Source organism: Chanos chanos, chromosome 4 (assembly GCF_902362185.1).
Source record: "Chanos chanos chromosome 4, fChaCha1.1, whole genome shotgun sequence".
Lineage (NCBI taxonomy): Eukaryota > Metazoa > Chordata > Actinopteri > Gonorynchiformes > Chanidae > Chanos > Chanos chanos.
The window spans coordinates 22,517,228-22,536,040 of record NC_044498.1 but is presented as its reverse complement, the minus strand read 5'-3'; the positions used below and the strand labels follow the sequence as shown (position 1 = coordinate 22,536,040).

The 18,813-nt window shown below is 40.0% G+C and overlaps 2 protein-coding genes across 2 annotated transcripts; one reads left to right on the top strand and one right to left on the bottom strand.

Annotated features, from left to right (window-relative positions):
• The first annotated feature begins 1,656 nt into the window (after positions 1–1,656).
• Positions 1,657–18,290, top strand: parp1 (poly (ADP-ribose) polymerase 1). The gene is made up of 23 exons (XM_030771071.1): positions 1,657–1,784; positions 3,377–3,539; positions 4,221–4,336; positions 4,574–4,788; positions 8,949–9,042; positions 9,153–9,269; positions 9,581–9,757; positions 10,658–10,817; positions 11,225–11,368; positions 11,668–11,910; positions 12,219–12,284; positions 12,390–12,522; positions 12,773–12,968; positions 13,189–13,317; positions 14,898–14,981; positions 15,341–15,463; positions 15,704–15,832; positions 15,993–16,091; positions 16,284–16,436; positions 16,630–16,757; positions 16,865–16,926; positions 17,177–17,291; positions 17,605–18,290. The coding sequence occupies exons 1-23, from the start codon at positions 1,662–1,664 to the stop codon at positions 17,684–17,686; spliced, it is 3,051 nt and encodes a 1,016-aa protein (XP_030626931.1). The 5' UTR covers positions 1,657–1,661; the 3' UTR covers positions 17,687–18,290.
• Positions 6,175–7,344, bottom strand: LOC115809153 (adenosine receptor A1). Its single transcript, XM_075353558.1, has one exon. The coding sequence runs from the start codon at positions 7,342–7,344 to the stop codon at positions 6,175–6,177; it is 1,170 nt and encodes a 389-aa protein (XP_075209673.1).
• Positions 18,291–18,813: the final 523 nt, after the last annotated feature.

The following is an 18,813-nucleotide window of genomic DNA, read 5'->3' as shown; positions in this document are numbered from 1 at the left end:
TTCTATTTGTAATATACAGTATATTTTGTAATTACAGTCATTTTTAGAATATTTTGATTTTGTTTTGTTGTCAAATTATAAAAGAATGTCTTAAGCCTCAAAATACAAAACAAAACAAAACAAACAAAAATAAAACGGGGTCATATTTTAATATTGGCAGGGCTCACAAGACAAATGAGATTTCGTTTAGCATTATCTATTTAGTCTGGAGGCTAACTCTACATGCCATCTTCATTTTCACAAAAACAACCAAAATATATAGCCCTATATTTCAGTAGTCAGTACAAAAATGAATATATTCCTGTTGGAAATCTTGGACTTGAGTTAGAAGTACTTCTTGGAAAAAGGATGATACTAGGGAAATATGTAATAATTATGAGATAGTGATTTTATGCATTTCCTTTTATTTTTTTTTTTGCAGAATCTTTGGGAATTTAACCTCATTTACAAATTCAGTAGATTATTTTTAATATTTTATATGAGCATGATGTAACTGTCTGTCAAATCAAAATCAACATCAGTGTCAAAATACAATTTCAACACCCATTTTGTTGCCTTGGAATATACCTGGTGTAGTTAAGGTGAGGGGGTATGAGTGCAAAAGTTTTGTACTCATCCACACCACCTACAGACATATGTATTTATATGGAACATATTTATCCATTCATTTGTATTTATCACTGATTGCTGTAGTTCCTATTTTTGTCAGGATGTATCAAGCCATGGTCATATATTGTATTTTCCAGTAAATGTTTATTTTCATAACATGATCAAACTTGATAATGGTGAATAAGTTTTTGGTAAATAAAATTTTGACAGAACAAAATATTGTCTTGCATCATTGCTCCTGCACCTACAGCTCAGGAAATCTTTATTGTGAGAGGGTTTTGGAGTTATTAAATATGTAGAAATATGTCACTTTATCTATTTCTCTGGACTACTTGGTACTTAACCCTACTGAACATAAACAGTACAAAAGATCCACAACTTCAGATCAAAGAGAAAAGGATAAATCTCATAATTTGAGACACAGACAGAGACAGAAACTACAGAACATGTAATATACCTTAAAATCTCATAGGTCGAAACAGCGATAGAAACTACAGGACTGGGTGGTAATTTAGTTAAAGTGCTCCATCTAGTGGACGTTTACGCCGGCGCCAATAAACACCGTGTATTTTCGATGCTGTGCATACTTGTACATGCTTTCAGGAATAAATCGGGTAGCCACTCCACATCATTCAGTAGTACTAAACACTGTACTTCCCTAGGAACAGCTGGAATTTATACTCGCCTAGTACACTTGGTCACAAGTTGTAGCATTACTTCGTTTTATATAATTATTTCCTACACACATTTTAAATGTGCTTTATAAGAATCCATATCGAAGTTGGTGCCAAACTCCAAATGAAAAAAACAAACAAACAAACAAATAAAAAACAATTTGAATTTATTCCTGCGAAGCCCAACTACGCCTTGTGAAATTGCCGACTCTGTGTTTGATTGTATTAGTCTGAGGTTCTCGTTCCGGTTTGCCTTTTGATTGGCTACGCCTGTGATTCTGCGCGGGTACTGCTGCACGCGGGGCGAAAATACGTTGTGATTGTTAGCAAGTTAGACGTCAGTCTGTAAATTTATTTCTATTTCAGCTGTGTGCAGATATGGCGGATGCAGTGGACGACAAGCTATACAGAGCTGAATATGCAAAAAGTGGACGTGCATCTTGCAAGAAATGCAAGGAAAACATTGCGAAGGACTCGCTACGAATGGCCATTATGGTGCAGGTAGGGACTTTTTGTTTACGTGAAAACTGAAAGCAGAGATATTTTCCTGAATTTCCTTCTAGAATCTTTTGCATTCGAAATTTGCCGATCGACATAGAATTGTCTGGGTTCTAATTTACACTAGATTTGAGAGTCGGCACCTTCATTCCTTAGAATTTGTCTGAGGCCCGTGAATGGGGGGGGGGGGGGGCGTTTAAATGGCTACTGATTGACTTAGCCTTGACTGAATGAAGGCAACTTTTCTTTGAATCCGTCGGCGCATTTGTATGAGAGAATGAGGCAGGTATCTCATAGCCTTAACAGAGAACTGAGTCAAAACGTAACTACGTGTTTCAGTGCCCCCACCCCCAGATTTGGTAAGTGTCCTGAATGCTTCTGGGGGATGCGACAGCATTCTTCCGCGAGAAATTCCATCTGGACAGGATAAAGATGGTCATTCCGGATGGCTTTGTGTTCAGTGGTTGTGGGTTTAGTGGCCATAAACCGTGCCAGGAGAATATACCCTACACCACAGCACAGGCAACAGAGCCAAACCTCTTCGTTGTGCGGAAACAAGCACTTGGCGTGTGCCACTTAGACACCCGACCGTGAAGGATGACTTGCCACATGGGTTTTCCACCGCTCAGTAAACTGCTGCTTCTCTTCTTTGCACAACATTAGTCACAGAGGCATTTTAAGACGTATGCATTGCCCCCAACCCCATCTGTTGTATCAGTGTGAAATCCCCAACAGGCTGCTGTTGACAAAGCTGCCTGGTTAAACTCTAGATTGATATTTGAAGTCAGAGTCGTTTGTCTATTTTGTCTTCCATCTCAAATCAGTTCTTGGAGATTATGGTCAAGGAGAACCCCTGTATAAATGCCCAGACACAATTTACTGTAACTAATTATAATTTCATTCCCTCAGACATGCATGTCAACATCACCCCTGTTCCTCATGAAACATAAGCAAGTTCATCAGTGAAGTTCCTACTAAACATTCCCTGATAGTCACCCCTCTCTTAAAGTCAATGATGTTTTTTTCCTCATACCATAAGTAGCCAAATTAATGGACAGCAGTCACTGGCCACTATTTTCATCCATGACCATTACTGTAATAGGATGTGAATTGCTTATTCTGTGGAAACAACTGCTTTCAATACACATGTCCAAATATGGAGATGTCGTCATCGGTGCAAAGTACATTTTTCTTCATTTGAGCATGTTGATTACCTTTTATTCACCTACCATCATAATTCACTGAAGGAAGAAGATCCTCATGTATTATATTGTTGTACTCTTTACCTCAGTTTATTGTACCTTCCATGAATTGTACCTCTCCCCACTTCTTTGACCTTTTAGGACTTATTCTATTACTACTTGTGTCTGTAAACATGATAGTAAGGTAATAGGTGATTTTTTAAAAGCAAACTGATACCATTGAATCATACTACTGAACACCTTGCACACTGAAAAATTCATTGGTTACCCAGTTCAAGAGGCTGTTCCCTGCTGTGTTATTTAGAGATTACAGATTAGTTAGAGATTTAGAGAGAGTTAGAGATTGGTCCACTCCTGCCTAAACACAAATCTTCTCTCCCTCTTTTCCCCCAGTCTCCCATGTTTGATGGTAAAGTGCCTCATTGGCATCACTTCTCTTGCTTCTGGCTCCGGGCATCTGTCCAGTCCTCCAGTGACATCGCTGGATTTTCAGACCTCCGCTGGGAGGATCAAGAGAAGGTTAAGAAAGCCATTGAGGGTGGAGGTGCAACAGGAGGTGACTGCGTTTTATATTGAATTTAGGTTTAATCGCTTTTAATATAATCAGGGCTTTAATTATTACATTATACAGCAAATCAGCGTCACTGCTGTAGGCTTAACATTTTAAATGAAAGGGTCCTCTGTAAACCTCTGCTATACTCCAGTGTGATGACTTTTCTCCCACCTTATAACTCACAAATTATTTTAATAGTTTGACCAGGAATGGCTTGATCTCCATGAAAACAATTCTATTCTTATCATAATCTTAGAAAATAAAGCTAACACAACCCAGATTTAGTCCTGCTCTTGCTTGTTCTTACAGACATCTTATAAGCGTATGGCCCAACAGCAATATTAAGGATTACCTTCATACTTATAACAGTCTTTTTGGATTAGCGTAACTTGTTGATTAATGTTATGACTGCTGGAGTATGTTAAATTAAGAGAAAAGAAAATGTGTCTTATTAATCATGCCTTTTCAAATCAAACTGCATGTTACGATGAAGCCAGTGTATTTTACTTTTTGCAGATGTGTCCATTTCGTACTGTGTCATTATCTGGCTTGAGGTTTGCCAGCTATGTGTTTGTCTGTCTGCATTAAAATAAAAAATTCAACATGTCCCATGATGCCACGTGTTGAGTCATGAAGTTCTAAAGGTACATGTTCCAACTCTGGTGTTTTCCTTTGATTCAAAAGGAAAAGGGGGCCCGAAAGCAGGAGCTAAAGGGGAGAAGACCCTGAATGACTTTGCAGTGGAGTACGCTAAATCCAACAGGAGCACCTGTAAGGGCTGTGAGCAGAAAATTGAGAAGGTACATGGATGCTTTTTATTTATTTATTTATTTATTTATTTATTTGGTTCATTTAATTTTACTTCTTTTACGTATACACGTTCACATCTCAGCATATCACTCTGTCACGAGGCAGGTTTTGAAATATTTCTAGTATGTAGTGTGACCAAAAAATATCCTTCTATGCAGCATATTTAGAATGACCAGCAGAGGAGTGGACATTTTCTGAAGTTTTTTAATCACTGATTTTAACATCAGGACCAGATCCGAGTGTCCAAGAAGGCTGTGGACCCAGAGAAGCCTCAGCTGGGTCTGATAGACCGTTGGTACCACATGGGCTGTTTTGTGAGTCGTCGGGAGGAGCTGGCCTTTAAGCCCGAGTACAGCGCTGCTCAACTCAAAGGCTTCGCTGCTCTGCGGGCTGAGGACAAAGAGGAGTTAAAGAAAAGACTGCCTGCTGTCAAGAGTGAAGGGTGAGTGCCATGTGGAGCGTGGTGACCTCCCGCGGAGATAGTGCTAATTAAATATGTTGTCTGTTCAGGTGAGGTTAAATGATCTCCCTTTGTGGGTAATTAGCTCACATCATTTTTTTAATGTTTACTGTGTGTTTTTGTAAAATTTCCAGCAACTTATGGTCGTGTTTGTTCCCTCATTTATTACCAGATGTGACAGTGGCATGATGATTAATTAATGTTTAATTACGAATAATGTATTTACACATATCCAAGTTATCCATATCCAGCTTTTAGGCTCAGTGTAAACACTAAAAGGCTTTCATTCAGAATCTGTGAACCTGGAAATTGCTCGAATACTGTTAGAGACCCATTCATTTTGAGGTAAATTCAGTAGCTAATGAAAGCATTTCAGATGCAGTTTGGACTCGAATTGTGTACAAACATTTCTGTAGAATATGGGTATGCAATCTTCATTCATCAATTTCATTCTTGTAATGTATTGTTTTTATGCGTCAAATGCAACATCATTGAAGTTTATTGACCTTGTATCTTTACAGTCATGTTGAAGAATTTTTGTCTTTTATTTTTAAAGTAATTACAATACATATTAACGGTATTACCATACATCGGTTTAACTAACAAATTACTGAACAATCAAGGGTTCTGCCTAAATTACAGAAAGTGAGGAAAACAATAGTGTTTTGTCTGCAGCACATGATTAGGAGGATAAGCAGAAGCTGGGTTCCTTTGGTAACTGACAGTGGTAGATACATCACCACCGGATTTAGTCAGTTTACATCAACAAAAGTTGTATTTGTTTCTTTACCTTGTTTAACTTGTGTTTCAACATTCCAACAAACTGTTTCCATTTACAGACCATTTGGTCACAATCTAGTGTTTCAAATGCAAGCAAAAAAAAAAAAAAACAGAGATCTGCATGAGTGAATGTTTATCATGTGCATACATTTTGTCTGGGCTTATATATTAACAAAAACATATGAGTGAATAAACATGCCCAGTTAGTGTTGTAATTGGGTGTTGAGAGGTGTCGATATCACACCAAGTCTATTCTTAGTGTGCAGATAACTCATAAAAATAGAACACCAAAATTAGGATCACTCTGCAAGACTGTACAGAATTCAACATCATGTGCTATATGATTTGTGTCAAAGAAATGTTACTAGACCTTTCCACACCCGAAAACAGTTTCTTAGGATAGACATTTATTGAATCTAAAGTAGATAGCCTCAATAAACATTTAAGTCATTGCTTCTGAGTAGCTGTTCTAACTGTCCTTTTTAATGGTAATCTTGTATATTGGGTTCCCCTTTTAGGTGGCGATACAATCATTTGAACTGTGCTTTTTGGTGTGAAGCATTAAGGATGTGTTAACAGTCTCAGAGTTCAGGACTTGTGGGTCGTGGTGCCTCCTGCCTCTTCCTGTGCTTCCTCTCCATCCCCTAAGCCTCTGCAACAGAGGAAAATGGACTTAAAGGCCACCCGGAAGGTCTTCATCTTGTAAGCATAGAGGAAAGGGTTGACAGCCGAGTTGGCGTGGGAGAGAATGATGGCTGCGAGGAGGAGAGGAAGGGGCACAGGGCAGGTTGGACACAGCAGGAGAAAGCAGTTGATGATATGTAGTGGGATCCAGCAAACGGTGAAAAGGAAAAGGACGAGGAAAAGCGAAGTGGCAGTTTTCATTTCCCTCTTGATTTTGGCCGTTGCCCCCGCCTTTTCGCCATTGGTCATCCAGCCCCTCTCCGACGCAATCCGCCTCATCTGTCGCTTCACCGTCACAAAGATCTGAGCGTAGATCAGGAACATCACCACCAGTGGTGTCAGAACGCAGCCGAAAAAGTTGAAGTACACCATGTAGGTCATGTCCACCACAAACACAAAGAAGCAATAGCCAGATTCAGGTGGGGTCTTGTGCCACCCCATTAATGGGACCAGACCAATGAGAAATGCCAACACCCAGGTGATGAGTATAATCAGTATGGCTTTGCGAGGTGTCATTAAACTGTGGTACTTGAACGGCATGAAGATGGCTACGTAGCGCTCCACAGCCACAGCCAGCAGGCTGAAGATGGAGCTCTGGGTTAGCATGATAAGCACAGACAACATGAGCACACATAGGTAGAAGTTGTGCCGTGGGATTCCTAAGTCCGTCATGATGGCGCAGGGAATGGCCAAAGCGCCCACACAGATGTCCGCCACCGCTAACGATACCAAGAAGTAGTTAGTGACCGTGCGGAGCTTCCTGTTCATCCCCACGGCAACACAAACAAGGACGTTTCCCACAGTGGAGAGAGCAGCAATGACCAGCTCAGCCAGCATGTAGGGCAGATTTATGGACACGATCAGATCGGCAGGAGGGGGACTGGTTGTGGTGGTGGTGGTGGTGGGGAAGATTGGGTTGCTGTGGAGTGGTGGCTTCGTGACCTCCAAGGGGATGATGGTGTCATAGGTGGTGCCGAATAGGGTGGTGTTTTCAGAAGAGGTGATGTTGAGAATTGTGGTGTTGGCATAGTGGTAAGTGGGTGAGAATGTAAAATTGGAGATGCTCCCGTTCATTCTCTGAAGATGGAAGTCAAACAGAGTAGTCAGATAAATTTGTATCGTTGATATAGTTATTCCTGTGAAGCCCTTGAGTTGTTTCTCTCTTTTCAAGTTTTGTCATCACCTTGAAATGCCCTTTTTGCTGAAATGTAGTATAGGCTATGAAATGATGACTTGGTCAGTTTCTCTTAAAATTTGCCCTTTTCTGTAAATACACTTGCATCAATCCATGTATTACACAGTAGTTGCTAGCAAAATCTATCAATCTATCAGGTGTTCAGTTTCTTCCCATACATGACACTGGTTTGTGTTGATTTTAAAATATATTGAAAACTTACACTTACTGGATTTTTGCCTCAAAAACAAACAAGCAAAAAGATTGTTAGTAGAATAAAAGTGTCCAGAGATACTCAGCACCCTTTTGGTGATGGATCTTCATGTCATAATCCTCCAGAAGTCTTCAGGTTCATGAAACCTAAAAGAAAGGAAAGCCATCCCTTGCTCTTTGATGCTACTGTCCGACAAAATATGAAATATCTTCTCAACTAAGCCACGGACATGGACTGTCCTCTTCAGATACCTAAATTATGTACACAATGGTTGAAAAGTCGTCTTTTTATATGAGTTTCCTTCCTGTGTTTTTTTTTTTTTAGAGCTGTTTGTTTTTTTTTTTTATTCTGTCCACGTCTCCTCTGGTGACCGTCGTGGCCCAGGCGCGGCTCTGTTTGCGTGATAGAGGGGCTGTTTGGGGACAGCTGGGGTGGGGTGGAGGGTCACACTGGCAATGGGACAGGTCCCACCAGTGTTTCCTCGATGGAGAGGTGATTAATGAATTGCTTTAGTTCTAATGAACCCTGGGATAGAGGAGCATGTGCCAACATGAACCTGTCTCAGATGACTTATGGGGTCCTAATGAGTTCCTCTGATAAATGAGGTGGCTGTGTTATTTACTCAGCCTTGGCTTTGGCTCTCGCCCTCTGTAGGCTGCATTTCAGGTCACAGCACCACATTACACATCTTTCTTTAAAGTTTTAAGATCATAGAACTGAGGAACTTATGAATATACTTTAGCTTGTGTTCTGAAACATTTGTAAGTACTTATGACACTTCGTCTTCATGTTTGCGGTCAACCGCGATGGGACTCCTCAAAATATAGTATTTTGACCTTGTATACCATAGTCATCTGTTAACCCAATTGTGAGCCTCACCTGAAATAACCCCTGTCCAAAACCAACAAGGAAGTCAGTTGTTGCTTTCATAGAATTTCCCATCGAAGCCCAGGCTGACAGATATTTACTTTCAGGTTGGGGGGAAAAAAGAAACACGCAGCAAGTCCTATTTAGTCGTTTTCATTTTTTTATTCTTATCTCTTCATTACAAATAGAGCTCCGGAAATACTCTGCAATTAGTGTGTTAGGTGTTACAGCTTTGTATTTGCTTTTGATTAGTGGTTTAATGATCAACCTCTTAGTATATTTTTATATAAGGGGTTTACTGACAATGAATGTTCTTTTTTTTCTTAAATCTCAATATGAGACATGGCAAGATATCCATGGTGACTTCTTTTTTCATTTCATTAATTTGTGCTATTACTGACTCATTCTGTTTGACTTTCTCAGGAAGCGTAAGGCAGATGAAGTTGATGGAGAAGCAGTGTCTAAGAAACAGAAGAAAGAGGATGAAGAGCAGAAACGCCTGGAGGCACAGCTGAAGGTAGGCGTCTCTTTATTTGTCATCTCACAACAAATGTCTCATGTCAACAAATTTACGTTTTACCCAAACTCGATTATATTGCTCCCATTGTGTCTTTGTCTGGTTTATAGGAGCAGAGCCAACTGATCTGGGGAATTAAAGACAAACTGAAGAAATTTTGCTCGATCAATGACATGAAAGAGCTGCTCATCGCTAATGGGCAGGAGGTGCCTTCCGGAGAGTCCAACGTAAGGCCACACCTCTTTCCTTTGGTCATCATTAAAAAACCTGTTAAAAGAAGTGTCTGATGGGGTCTGTGTCGAGGGTTTATGTGTATAAATGCCTGAATCCATCTTCTTATGACAAACCACAAACCAACCATCTTGAAGGTAACTGTGTCTGACTGTGAGGAAAGGGTTTTTTTTCCCCCTTGCACTGAACTAGCAGATTGTGACTTGGCAAATAAAGTGCACCGTTTATGTACAGAATTTACTTCAGCCATTATGGAGCTCTCTTAATCCCTGCAACATATTCATGTGTGTATTTATGTGGTTGACAGATTGTGGATAGTCTATCAGACTGCATGGCCTTTGGAGCTTTGAAACGTTGCGAAACATGCAAAGGGCAGTTGGTGTTTAAGAGTGATGCCTACTACTGCACTGGAGACATTTCTGCTTGGACCAAGTGTGTCTTCAAAACCCAGAAGCCTGACCGTAAAGACTGGGTCACTCCAAAAGTAGGTCCTTTTTGATATCTTGCATGCAAAAATTGCTTTGGCTCTGGATGAGGTCCAGATTCACCCACTGCATTTGTTTTGATAGGTAATGACAACTGGAGAAGTATACCCTCCTATGGGGGTTTACTTGTGGTTTACTTCTTGCTACAATGTGCTGTTAAACAAGGGCATAAGGTCCTTCAAAACCTGTGTCGTCATATGTTTGTACCACAATCAGATCCCAAATCTTTGGGAGAAGAGAACAAACCAACTATAAAAAAGGATTGAAATAATCTAATCAAAAGTCATCAAACACTTTCTAAAACAGCTGTTGTGACCTTTAGCCTTACTTTTCCATGGTGCTGTAAAGCAATAGCCTTATTTTCATGTTGTTGTTATTCACTTACATGTGTCTAGACTGCTTGATTGCCAGGTAGCCCAAATCCTGTGCTGAAAAACACAGATATCTGACAGACTTAGTTTGGATATGCATCAGTGTGTATCGTAGGCTATTGACAACCGGCATTGCCATTGCTGTTTCAGTTGTGATTAACCATAAAGAAATACGGTTTACTTCGTACTGCAAATGTATCAGTAAACAATGACAGTCTACTACAGAAAATTTCCATCGTAATATTTGACCGATATCTGACAGGCTCACTTCAAACTCAAATTTGGTTCCACATTACGTTCATCAGTCTTCACACTTAGGCTACCGCGTATGACTGCATGCACCGAATTGTCACAAGTGTACCATGACGTTTCAGGACGAATACACATACCGTTACACCCCTAGTTGCTAGGCTTGGATATGCATTGAATATGTATTGAGTGTGCACTGACTGCGCATTGCTTCTTTCTGTAAAGTGAGTTTCTTTTAACATCATACGTCAAAAAGCTGATTTGTCATCCCAACTGTAGGAGTTTCACGAGGTCCCCTTCCTAAAGAAGTTTAAGTTCAAGCGACAAGACCGTGTGTTCCCCAAAGCTGCTCCCCCTCCCCCAACCACCACCAGTGCTGCTGCTGCTCCCAGTGCCTCCAGTGCTCCCAGCAAAGCCTTACCTGAGTCTGCACCTGCAGGTCAGTGTGTTTTCCCAGTTACATTACATTTGAGTAATATAAACCAGATCAGTTGTATTGTATCTGGGGACCAAATGTTGGTATCTGGTGATCAGATGTGTTCCTGATAAATCATTATATAAACAAATGAATAATGTAAGCCTCAGGATGTTGAGGTGTATTCCTTTGCTTTTAAAATTGCACCCTAGAGAACATGTACTTCAGAGCTCAGACTCTTTTTGTTCTCTCTGGATATTAAGCTTGTTCTTGTTTCTGTAGATGCTTTTGAATCATTCTTAGTGTACAAGGGAAAAACTTTTGGAAGGTTGTGGCTTTGATCTCCCCAAAAGAGCCTAAATCTAGGAATCCATTGATGCCAATCCCTCTCCCACCGGTTCTTAAAACTGAAAATTACACCCTTGCCTGAGCAGATAAACCACTTACTGGACTTAAGCTGCTGGCACTGGGAAAGCTTACAAAGAACAAAGATGAGCTCAAAGCTGCGGTGGAGGAGCTGGGAGGCAAAATCACAGGCACTGCCAGCAAGGCAACTCTCTGTCTCAGCACCAAAAGTGAGTGATTCTGTTCCCATGCTGTTTTGTATGTTTACTCGTCATACACTGATTGCTCAAAGAGGGATCAGCTGTGAATGTATGTAAGCGTGGTTGCCTTTGTCATGATGTGTGACTTAGCTTTAATGATGACTCCTGCATGGAACAAAGATATCTCAAGAGAGCATGGTATACGCTGGACTTCATTACTGTTATGTGTGAGTGTCTGTATATACTATTTTCTTGTGTGTGAGTGTGTGTTCTTGTGTGTTTTATATTGAACTGTGACTGTGTGTGTGTGTGTGTGTGTCCTATCTCAGAGGAGGTTGAGAAGATGAGCAAGAAGATGGAGGAGGTGAAAGAGGCTGGTGTACGTGTTGTGTCTGAGGAGTTCCTCACTGACATCAAGTCCTCCGGCAAGGCCCTTCAAGAGCTCATTTCTCTGCACGGCATCTCTCCCTGGGGGGCTGAGGTCAAAGTCGAGGCCCAGGCTGCATCTGTGGCCTCCAAATCCACTGGAGCCACTGCCTCAAAGAGCGCAGGCAGAGTCAAGGAGGAGGAAGGTAGTGGTAATTAATCACAGATGAGACATATCTTGTAACTTTTGAGAGTGTCCAAATTTATCCTTCAACATTTTTAAATGTCAGAATTTACCATGCAGCATATTTAAACAAGTTATAGTTGGTTAATCTTTGCACAACCTCAAAATCTTATCGATAAAGACTTCAAATCAGTAGTTAATCCTTACATTCTGTATCTTATACTCAGTGTATAAGATATACTCTCAGTGTATGATATGCACATACATTTGTGAAATAAAAAAATATATATTTGAAAATAGTAAATATAATAAACTGTTTCTAATTTATAGGTGGCAACAAATCCAAGAAAATGAAACTGACTGTCAAGGGAGGGGCAGCCGTCGATCCAGATTCAGGTTGGTTGGAAGAGTTTAATGTTTTGTGGGTGTCTGTAGGTTTGAACTGATCTATCTGAAGGGAGTGAGTAGATCCAACCATAATCCTCTGTATCTGTGTCACAGGTCTGGAGAACTGTGCTCATGTGTTAGAGCAAAACGGTAAAATATTCAGTGCCACGCTGGGTCTGGTGGACATCGTCAGGGGAACAAACTCCTATTACAAGCTCCAGCTACTGGAGGATGATGTACAGAAACGGTGAGACCACCCCCTCCCACCCTAGACATTACTTATATCTTTCATGTACTTCTATTATACTCTGACATTACCTAATTTTTGTATATTTTTGGTCCTGAAGGTTTTTTAAGGAAGTTCTAACAAGTAATGGATTCAGTGTTGCATCTTTATGAAAATAATTTTTTTTTCCCTTGGATTGTCTTAGTTCCTAGATAAACACGACCACTTGTCCATGTCAGTTTAGAATGTTGTATTTCTTAATCCTCCTCAGGTACTGGGTCTTCAGATCCTGGGGTCGTGTGGGCACCACGATTGGAGGAAACAAACTCGACAAGTTTTTTGACAAAGCCTCTGCCATGGATAACTTCTGTACTGTGTATGCGGAGAAGACGGGGAATACATGGGATACCACTGTTTTCACCAAATACCCCAACAAATTTTACCCCTTAGAAATCGACTATGGACAGGTCAGTACATAACTATGTAACTCATGGGAAATTACATGAATTTGAAAATCGAATCTTATGTGTGCTGGCCATTCTTCCAAATGGTTCAGTAGTTCATGTTTAGAGTGTTTTGTTGGGAGCGCTTTTCAAAATGTATGTTTGAAAGCTGATGTTGTATCGCTTAAAAGAGAACGCGATCTGCTGTAAACCAAACGAGAATTCACTGCTCTTGTTTTCTCAGGATGAGGAAGCTGTGAAGAAGCTTACGGCCAGTGCTGGTACTAAATCTCAGCTGGCCAAACCAGTCCAAGAGCTCATCAGAATGATCTTTGATGTGGAGAGCATGAAGAAGGCCATGGTGGAGTTTGAGGTGTGTTTTGTGGCCTCTTTGTTACTTTTTTTGCAGAATAATTCAACAATGAATAATGCTGTTCTTCCCCACTTCCACATGGAATTACAACCAGACTCCAGAGGTGGATCCCAACAGTCTGGTGACCTGGTTTGCGATTTATTTGCAAGACAAACAAGAGCTTGGTATGAGGGTGCTATTTACAAGTTGCCCCCCCCCCCCCCCCCCCCCCCCCCAAATATTTTTCACAATTCCAAGTTCTTGTTGTTCTTTAGCTATGTGCCATCCCCTTTGGAAGAACAAGGAATCCTTCTGTTAAAGGATAGGGCAATATTGATCAGTGAAAATGTACTGTATCTTATGAAGTGGGCAGTTGTGCCAGTGCTGGTATCCCTTATAATTATGGACACATATTTTCCAATGGTCTCCAAAAGGGTACGGCTGCCCCCGACCAAAGACTTTCCTAGCCAACTAATAGTCGTTAGCTCAAGCCAATAGTCGACTAGTTGTCGCACGTTTCTGATATTAAATTAATCATTTAAATATATATTTTTTGAGGCATCACAAAATGGTTTGAGTTCCAGGGTCGTAAAAGAATGTTATAAGTAACATTGTTAACACTATGCTACATTACAGAGAAATTCAAAACTGTAATAATGAGCCTTTAAAATATCAATTTTACAAGTGCACGCGCAAAGTGAGCCACCTGTTAACGACAATGCTAATGGAAAAAGTAGTAATGATTCTGAATGTGTCGGAACAACCAGCAAGGAGATTGAACATTTTGTTAATTTATTTCAACACAGTATAACACCACACAACTTATGAACTTGTAACACCAACACAACAACTTATAAAACAAATGATAAATTAAAAAACAGCCTTTTGTTCAAAACTAAATTGAAATATTATTTTCATTTATTTTTAAAATGTAAATAAATATAAATTATATGAACAAACCAATAAATATGTAGCTGGGCTCTGGTAACACCACCTTCTTCTTCTTACTACCAGGTGCTGGTAAAAACAGTGGAAAATATATATTTTAAGACAAGACAATAGTCGTATTCACTAATGGATTTTTTTATGATTTAATGACTCTTTGAAAATTCAAAAATCATGACCCATCCCTGCTCAAAACTCATTGTTCTTTGTAATTAGTAAACAGTTTACATAACCAAGACCAACAAGGCTTCAAATCTTTTTGATCAGGACATCAACCATGTCACATTGGCATCACCCTCACTGTAGTCACACTCACACTGGTTTAGGTGTTGAGAAGGACTGAAGCAGGACAGAAAATCTGACAGGTATTTCTTGTAACCTGTGGAACAGTGGCAGTGGAAATTAATCAAGAACTAGGTATAGTTCCATGTAGTAGTCTGGAAAACAACAGGAGAGGGAGAGAGAGAAGTTGAGAGATTATGAGGAACAGACTAAAGTGTCCTTGTCCTTCTTTTCGGCGTGGTGAGTCTTCAGAAGGAGAAGACCAGAAAAAGAGTGGGTTACTAATAAGTGAAGTATCTGTGGGCTGCAGGTTGAGTTTGACTTCATATGCCTGAATGTATGTCTGAGAAATGTGGTGACTCTCTCTTCTAAAGATTGACCTTCAGAAGATGCCTTTGGGGAAGCTGAGTAAGAGACAGATCCAGAGTGCCTACGCCCTCCTGAGTGAAGTGCAACAGGTCTGTGTCCTTTTTGCTCCCATGCAAAGCCTGTTCAGTAGTTCATAAATGCAAACGTTTATGGAAGTTTCAGCTGCTTGGTCCACAATTTTGCATGTCACACAGCAGCAAGCCAGTAAAGGCACTATTTTTGTGCATTCTTCATGATCCATAAACTATCAATTTTTTGTTAATTTCAAATCACTGTTATTGTTTACATCAAGTCTCAACACGTCTAAACAATATCTAGTCTGTTAGATGAAAATTTATAGTGGCCTTATTTATAGTGGAACTAACTTCCAGTGTTTTCACCAGAATACTGTTTTGATGTCGGTCCTGTTTAAAGTCATGTTCAGTCAAGTCTTGTGTTTTTATTGCAGGCTGTGTCTGACCATGCGTCAGAATCCACCATCTTAGACCTGTCCAATCGCTTCTACACACTCATACCTCATGATTTTGGTATGAAGAAGCCCCCACTGCTGAGTAACCTGGACTACATACAGGTAAGACTCTGTCATAATCTGAATTTTATTGTTTCACTGGCATGAATAACACTGTTCACGGGGATAGACTCATGAAATATGTTAAATCAGGAAGTTCTGCTCAAAACCTTTCAAACTTTTTACTAAGTAACCCAAACCTTTGTTACTGAATCTAATGACTGTGATAGATTAAGTCATGAGTATATTTCCAGAGTATCTATGTAAACTCTGGAGTAATCCCTAATTCTCACCATTGATCAGGCTAAAGTCCAGATGCTGGATAACCTTTTGGACATTGAGGTGGCCTACAGCCTGTTGCGTGGTGGAGTTGAAGATAACAAGAAGGATCCAATTGACATCAACTATGAGAAGCTCAAGACTCAGATAGAGGTAACCCTTCTTAACTCTTTTTGTGCTGCTGTAAAGAAGAAATGAAAACTTTCAATGAGCTGTTGACAATGATTGCATAGATAAGGTGTTGCAATGCTGTGACCTAACCTTATAGTAATAAGTTTGGATTCTGCCAAATATGCACGTTTTAATCTTATAGGTGGTCGATAAAGCATCGGAGGAGGCTGAGATCATTCGGCAGTATGTGAAAAACACTCATGCTGCTACCCATAATACTTACACACTGGAGGTCGATGAGGTAAGGAACAAATCGGTCACGCTTGATTTGTGGGTCAGTGAAAGAAGCAGTGCTTTAGTAGCTGCTCACACCGAGTGTATTTGCATGGCATTTGTGTGTGAAAGTTGTACTGCAATGTGTCTTCCACATATGTATTCCAGTGTGCTCATATGTGGTCAGCACTCATTTTGGACGGCCCCTATTGTGTCTTAGATCTTTAAGGTTGTGAGAGAGGGCGAGTACCAGCGTTACCGCCCCTTCAAAGACCTGCACAACCGCCAGCTCCTGTGGCACGGCTCCCGAACCACCAACTTTGCTGGCATCCTGTCTCAGGGTTTACGTATAGCACCACCCGAAGCCCCAGTGGTAAGTGCAAATGAAGGATACTGCCATCTGGTGTTTCTAAGCAGTAAGTGCAGCTTTAAAGGGTATTTTGATTCCTGGGGCTATCAGCTGTCATATTAGAGATGCTCATCCTTAATTTGTTGATATATCACCTGCCAGTATTTCAGAACAAGCATGGCATTTAGATATGTAATTGATATCATTTTTTCATCAGACCGGTTACATGTTTGGCAAAGGTGTATACTTTGCTGACATGGTATCCAAGAGTGCCAACTACTGTCACACATCCCAGGCTGATCCTGTAGGCCTGATCCTTCTTGCAGAGGTTGCTCTTGGCAATATGTGAGTGAAAAATGGTTCTCTCTCTAAGAAGATTTCCCTTTCTTTTCCTGATTATCTTATATGCCTATGACCTGTTTGTGACACTTCTTTCTGTGTTCTTTTGAAAGGCATGAACTGAAGAAAGCCACTCACATTACAAAATTACCAAAGGGCAAACACAGTGTGAAAGGTAAGTCTTTCTCTCTTATTTTTCCCATTACACTCCTCTGCAGCACCACATGTGTAATTCAAGCATCAAGCTTCAAAAATTTTAAATTCAGTATTTTTGTCAGATGTAGTAGAAATTTTTGAAACCTTTTCACAGCGTAACTTTTTTAAGATGTTGGTCAGAGCGTTTCCTTTATACACACTGCTTCAAATGACCAAGGTTCATTCTTGCAAGGAACCATCTGGACATGATTTTGTTTTACTCAACACAGGTATGGGAAGAACTGCTCCAAATCCAACTGCCACTGTTAACCTAGATGGTGTGGAAGTTCCCTTGGGCAAAGGCACCAGTACAAACATTGAAGATACAAGTCTGCTTTACAACGAGTATCCTTCATCAATCCTCAACATCTGTGTGACAGATCACAGGCTGCCTGTGTATTACACATTTTTATTAAGTTTAAGTTAATGATAGAAGGCAGGGTGTGTGTCACAGAATGCACACAATTTTCCATAATTTTGTCTGATTTCGTGATTATTATAAATACACTTTTTGTTCCCTGTTTGGTATTGAAATGTGAGCGCATATTAAAAGATGTCCAATAGAGATTCCAGGTGTGGACCAGGACCGTGTGGTCCATCTTTTCACAGACAATGTGTGATATGGTTTCTGCCTTTTCCTTAACTTCTATTCTTCCAGGTATATTGTGTATGATGTTGCTCAGGTGAACCTGAAATACCTTTTGAAGATTCGCTTCAACTACCAAACATCACTTTGGTGAGACCACCACTGGCTGATGAGGGTCCATCCAACTGTATCCCGGACAGCACCACTGGCTTACCGCATGGCTGAGCACCCAAGACCAAGAAGCCACAAAACTTCCCAAACATAAAAAACACAAAACTGTAGTTAATTATCAGCAGCTTGCTCTCAGCTACTTTAGAATAAGAAGATGGAGTAGCTGACTGTAATTTTTGAGCTCTCATAATGTTTTTTTTTCCACACTTGACAGTAGTTTCTGCTTATACAATGAAACAGGAGTTGGGTCTGAGTTTGTGCTTGAAGTGGCTTGGTTCATTTACCTGTGGAGCTACCCTGAGTAGTGGGTGGTGTTATCTTCCATTGGTTAAATAGGTCTGTGTGCAGTCTTGCATGCAGTTGATGAAAGAGAGGGATTCACACGATCCTTGGACTATCTGAACCTCTCCATATGCAAATTCAGAAAACCATTCAGTGCAGACTTTTTTGTTGCTGTTTATCATTCCTGAAAATAGATGAAAATACTGTACAATGTTAGTATCCTTTGCTTGCTTTTAAGATAGAACAATGACTGTTCATAAGTAGACTCAAACAAAGAATTTACAAGGATTCCTAGTGTAGGACTGTTGAAGTAGGCTGACTTACATACTTAAGTTTATCTTTTGTTTTGTTTTGTTTTTTTATATATATAAGTTTTGTCCGTCCTTGAGATTAAGTGCTATAAATGTTTTAGTTTACAGCGGTCAAGAAGCTCCCAGTAATAACGATTAAACGTTGGAACATTGTCCTAACTGCTCCGTTTCTTTATTCGTTTTTCTGCTGTTTTTCCCTTCACAGAAAATATTTCATCATAAAATAAGATTGATCGATAATACTTTGAGGTTTTCTAATACAATGTTGCATCAAAGCTTTCTTGTTTCTGTCTTCTGAAGAATGTCAACATGAATCCATTAAACGAAATCGTATGATGTTCCTTCATCCAAGTCATTTTATGTCATATGTCATATTAAGTCTCTCCTTTACAGGCTTCTGTTAATTCTTTTACTCATAAGACTGATTTCTGCTATCTCATTGTATCTGCAACCTAGTTTAAGTTACATATCGCGAAAGCGAAGAACACTGACCAAAAAATAACTGGCTTCATATTTG

Excerpts from the sequence above, each read along its gene's own strand:
- parp1 (XM_030771071.1), top strand. The coding sequence starts at position 1,662 with ATGGCGGATGCAGTGGACGACAAGCTATACAGAGCTGAATATGCAAAA. Across the intron at positions 1,785-3,376 it reads GAATGGCCATTATGGTGCAG|TCTCCCATGTTTGATGGTAA; the intron begins GTAGGGACTTTT and ends CTTTTCCCCCAG. Across the intron at positions 16,437-16,629 it reads CACCACCCGAAGCCCCAGTG|ACCGGTTACATGTTTGGCAA; the intron begins GTAAGTGCAAAT and ends TTTTTTCATCAG.
- LOC115809153 (XM_075353558.1), bottom strand. The coding sequence starts at position 7,344 with ATGAACGGGAGCATCTCCAATTTTACATTCTCACCCACTTACCACTAT.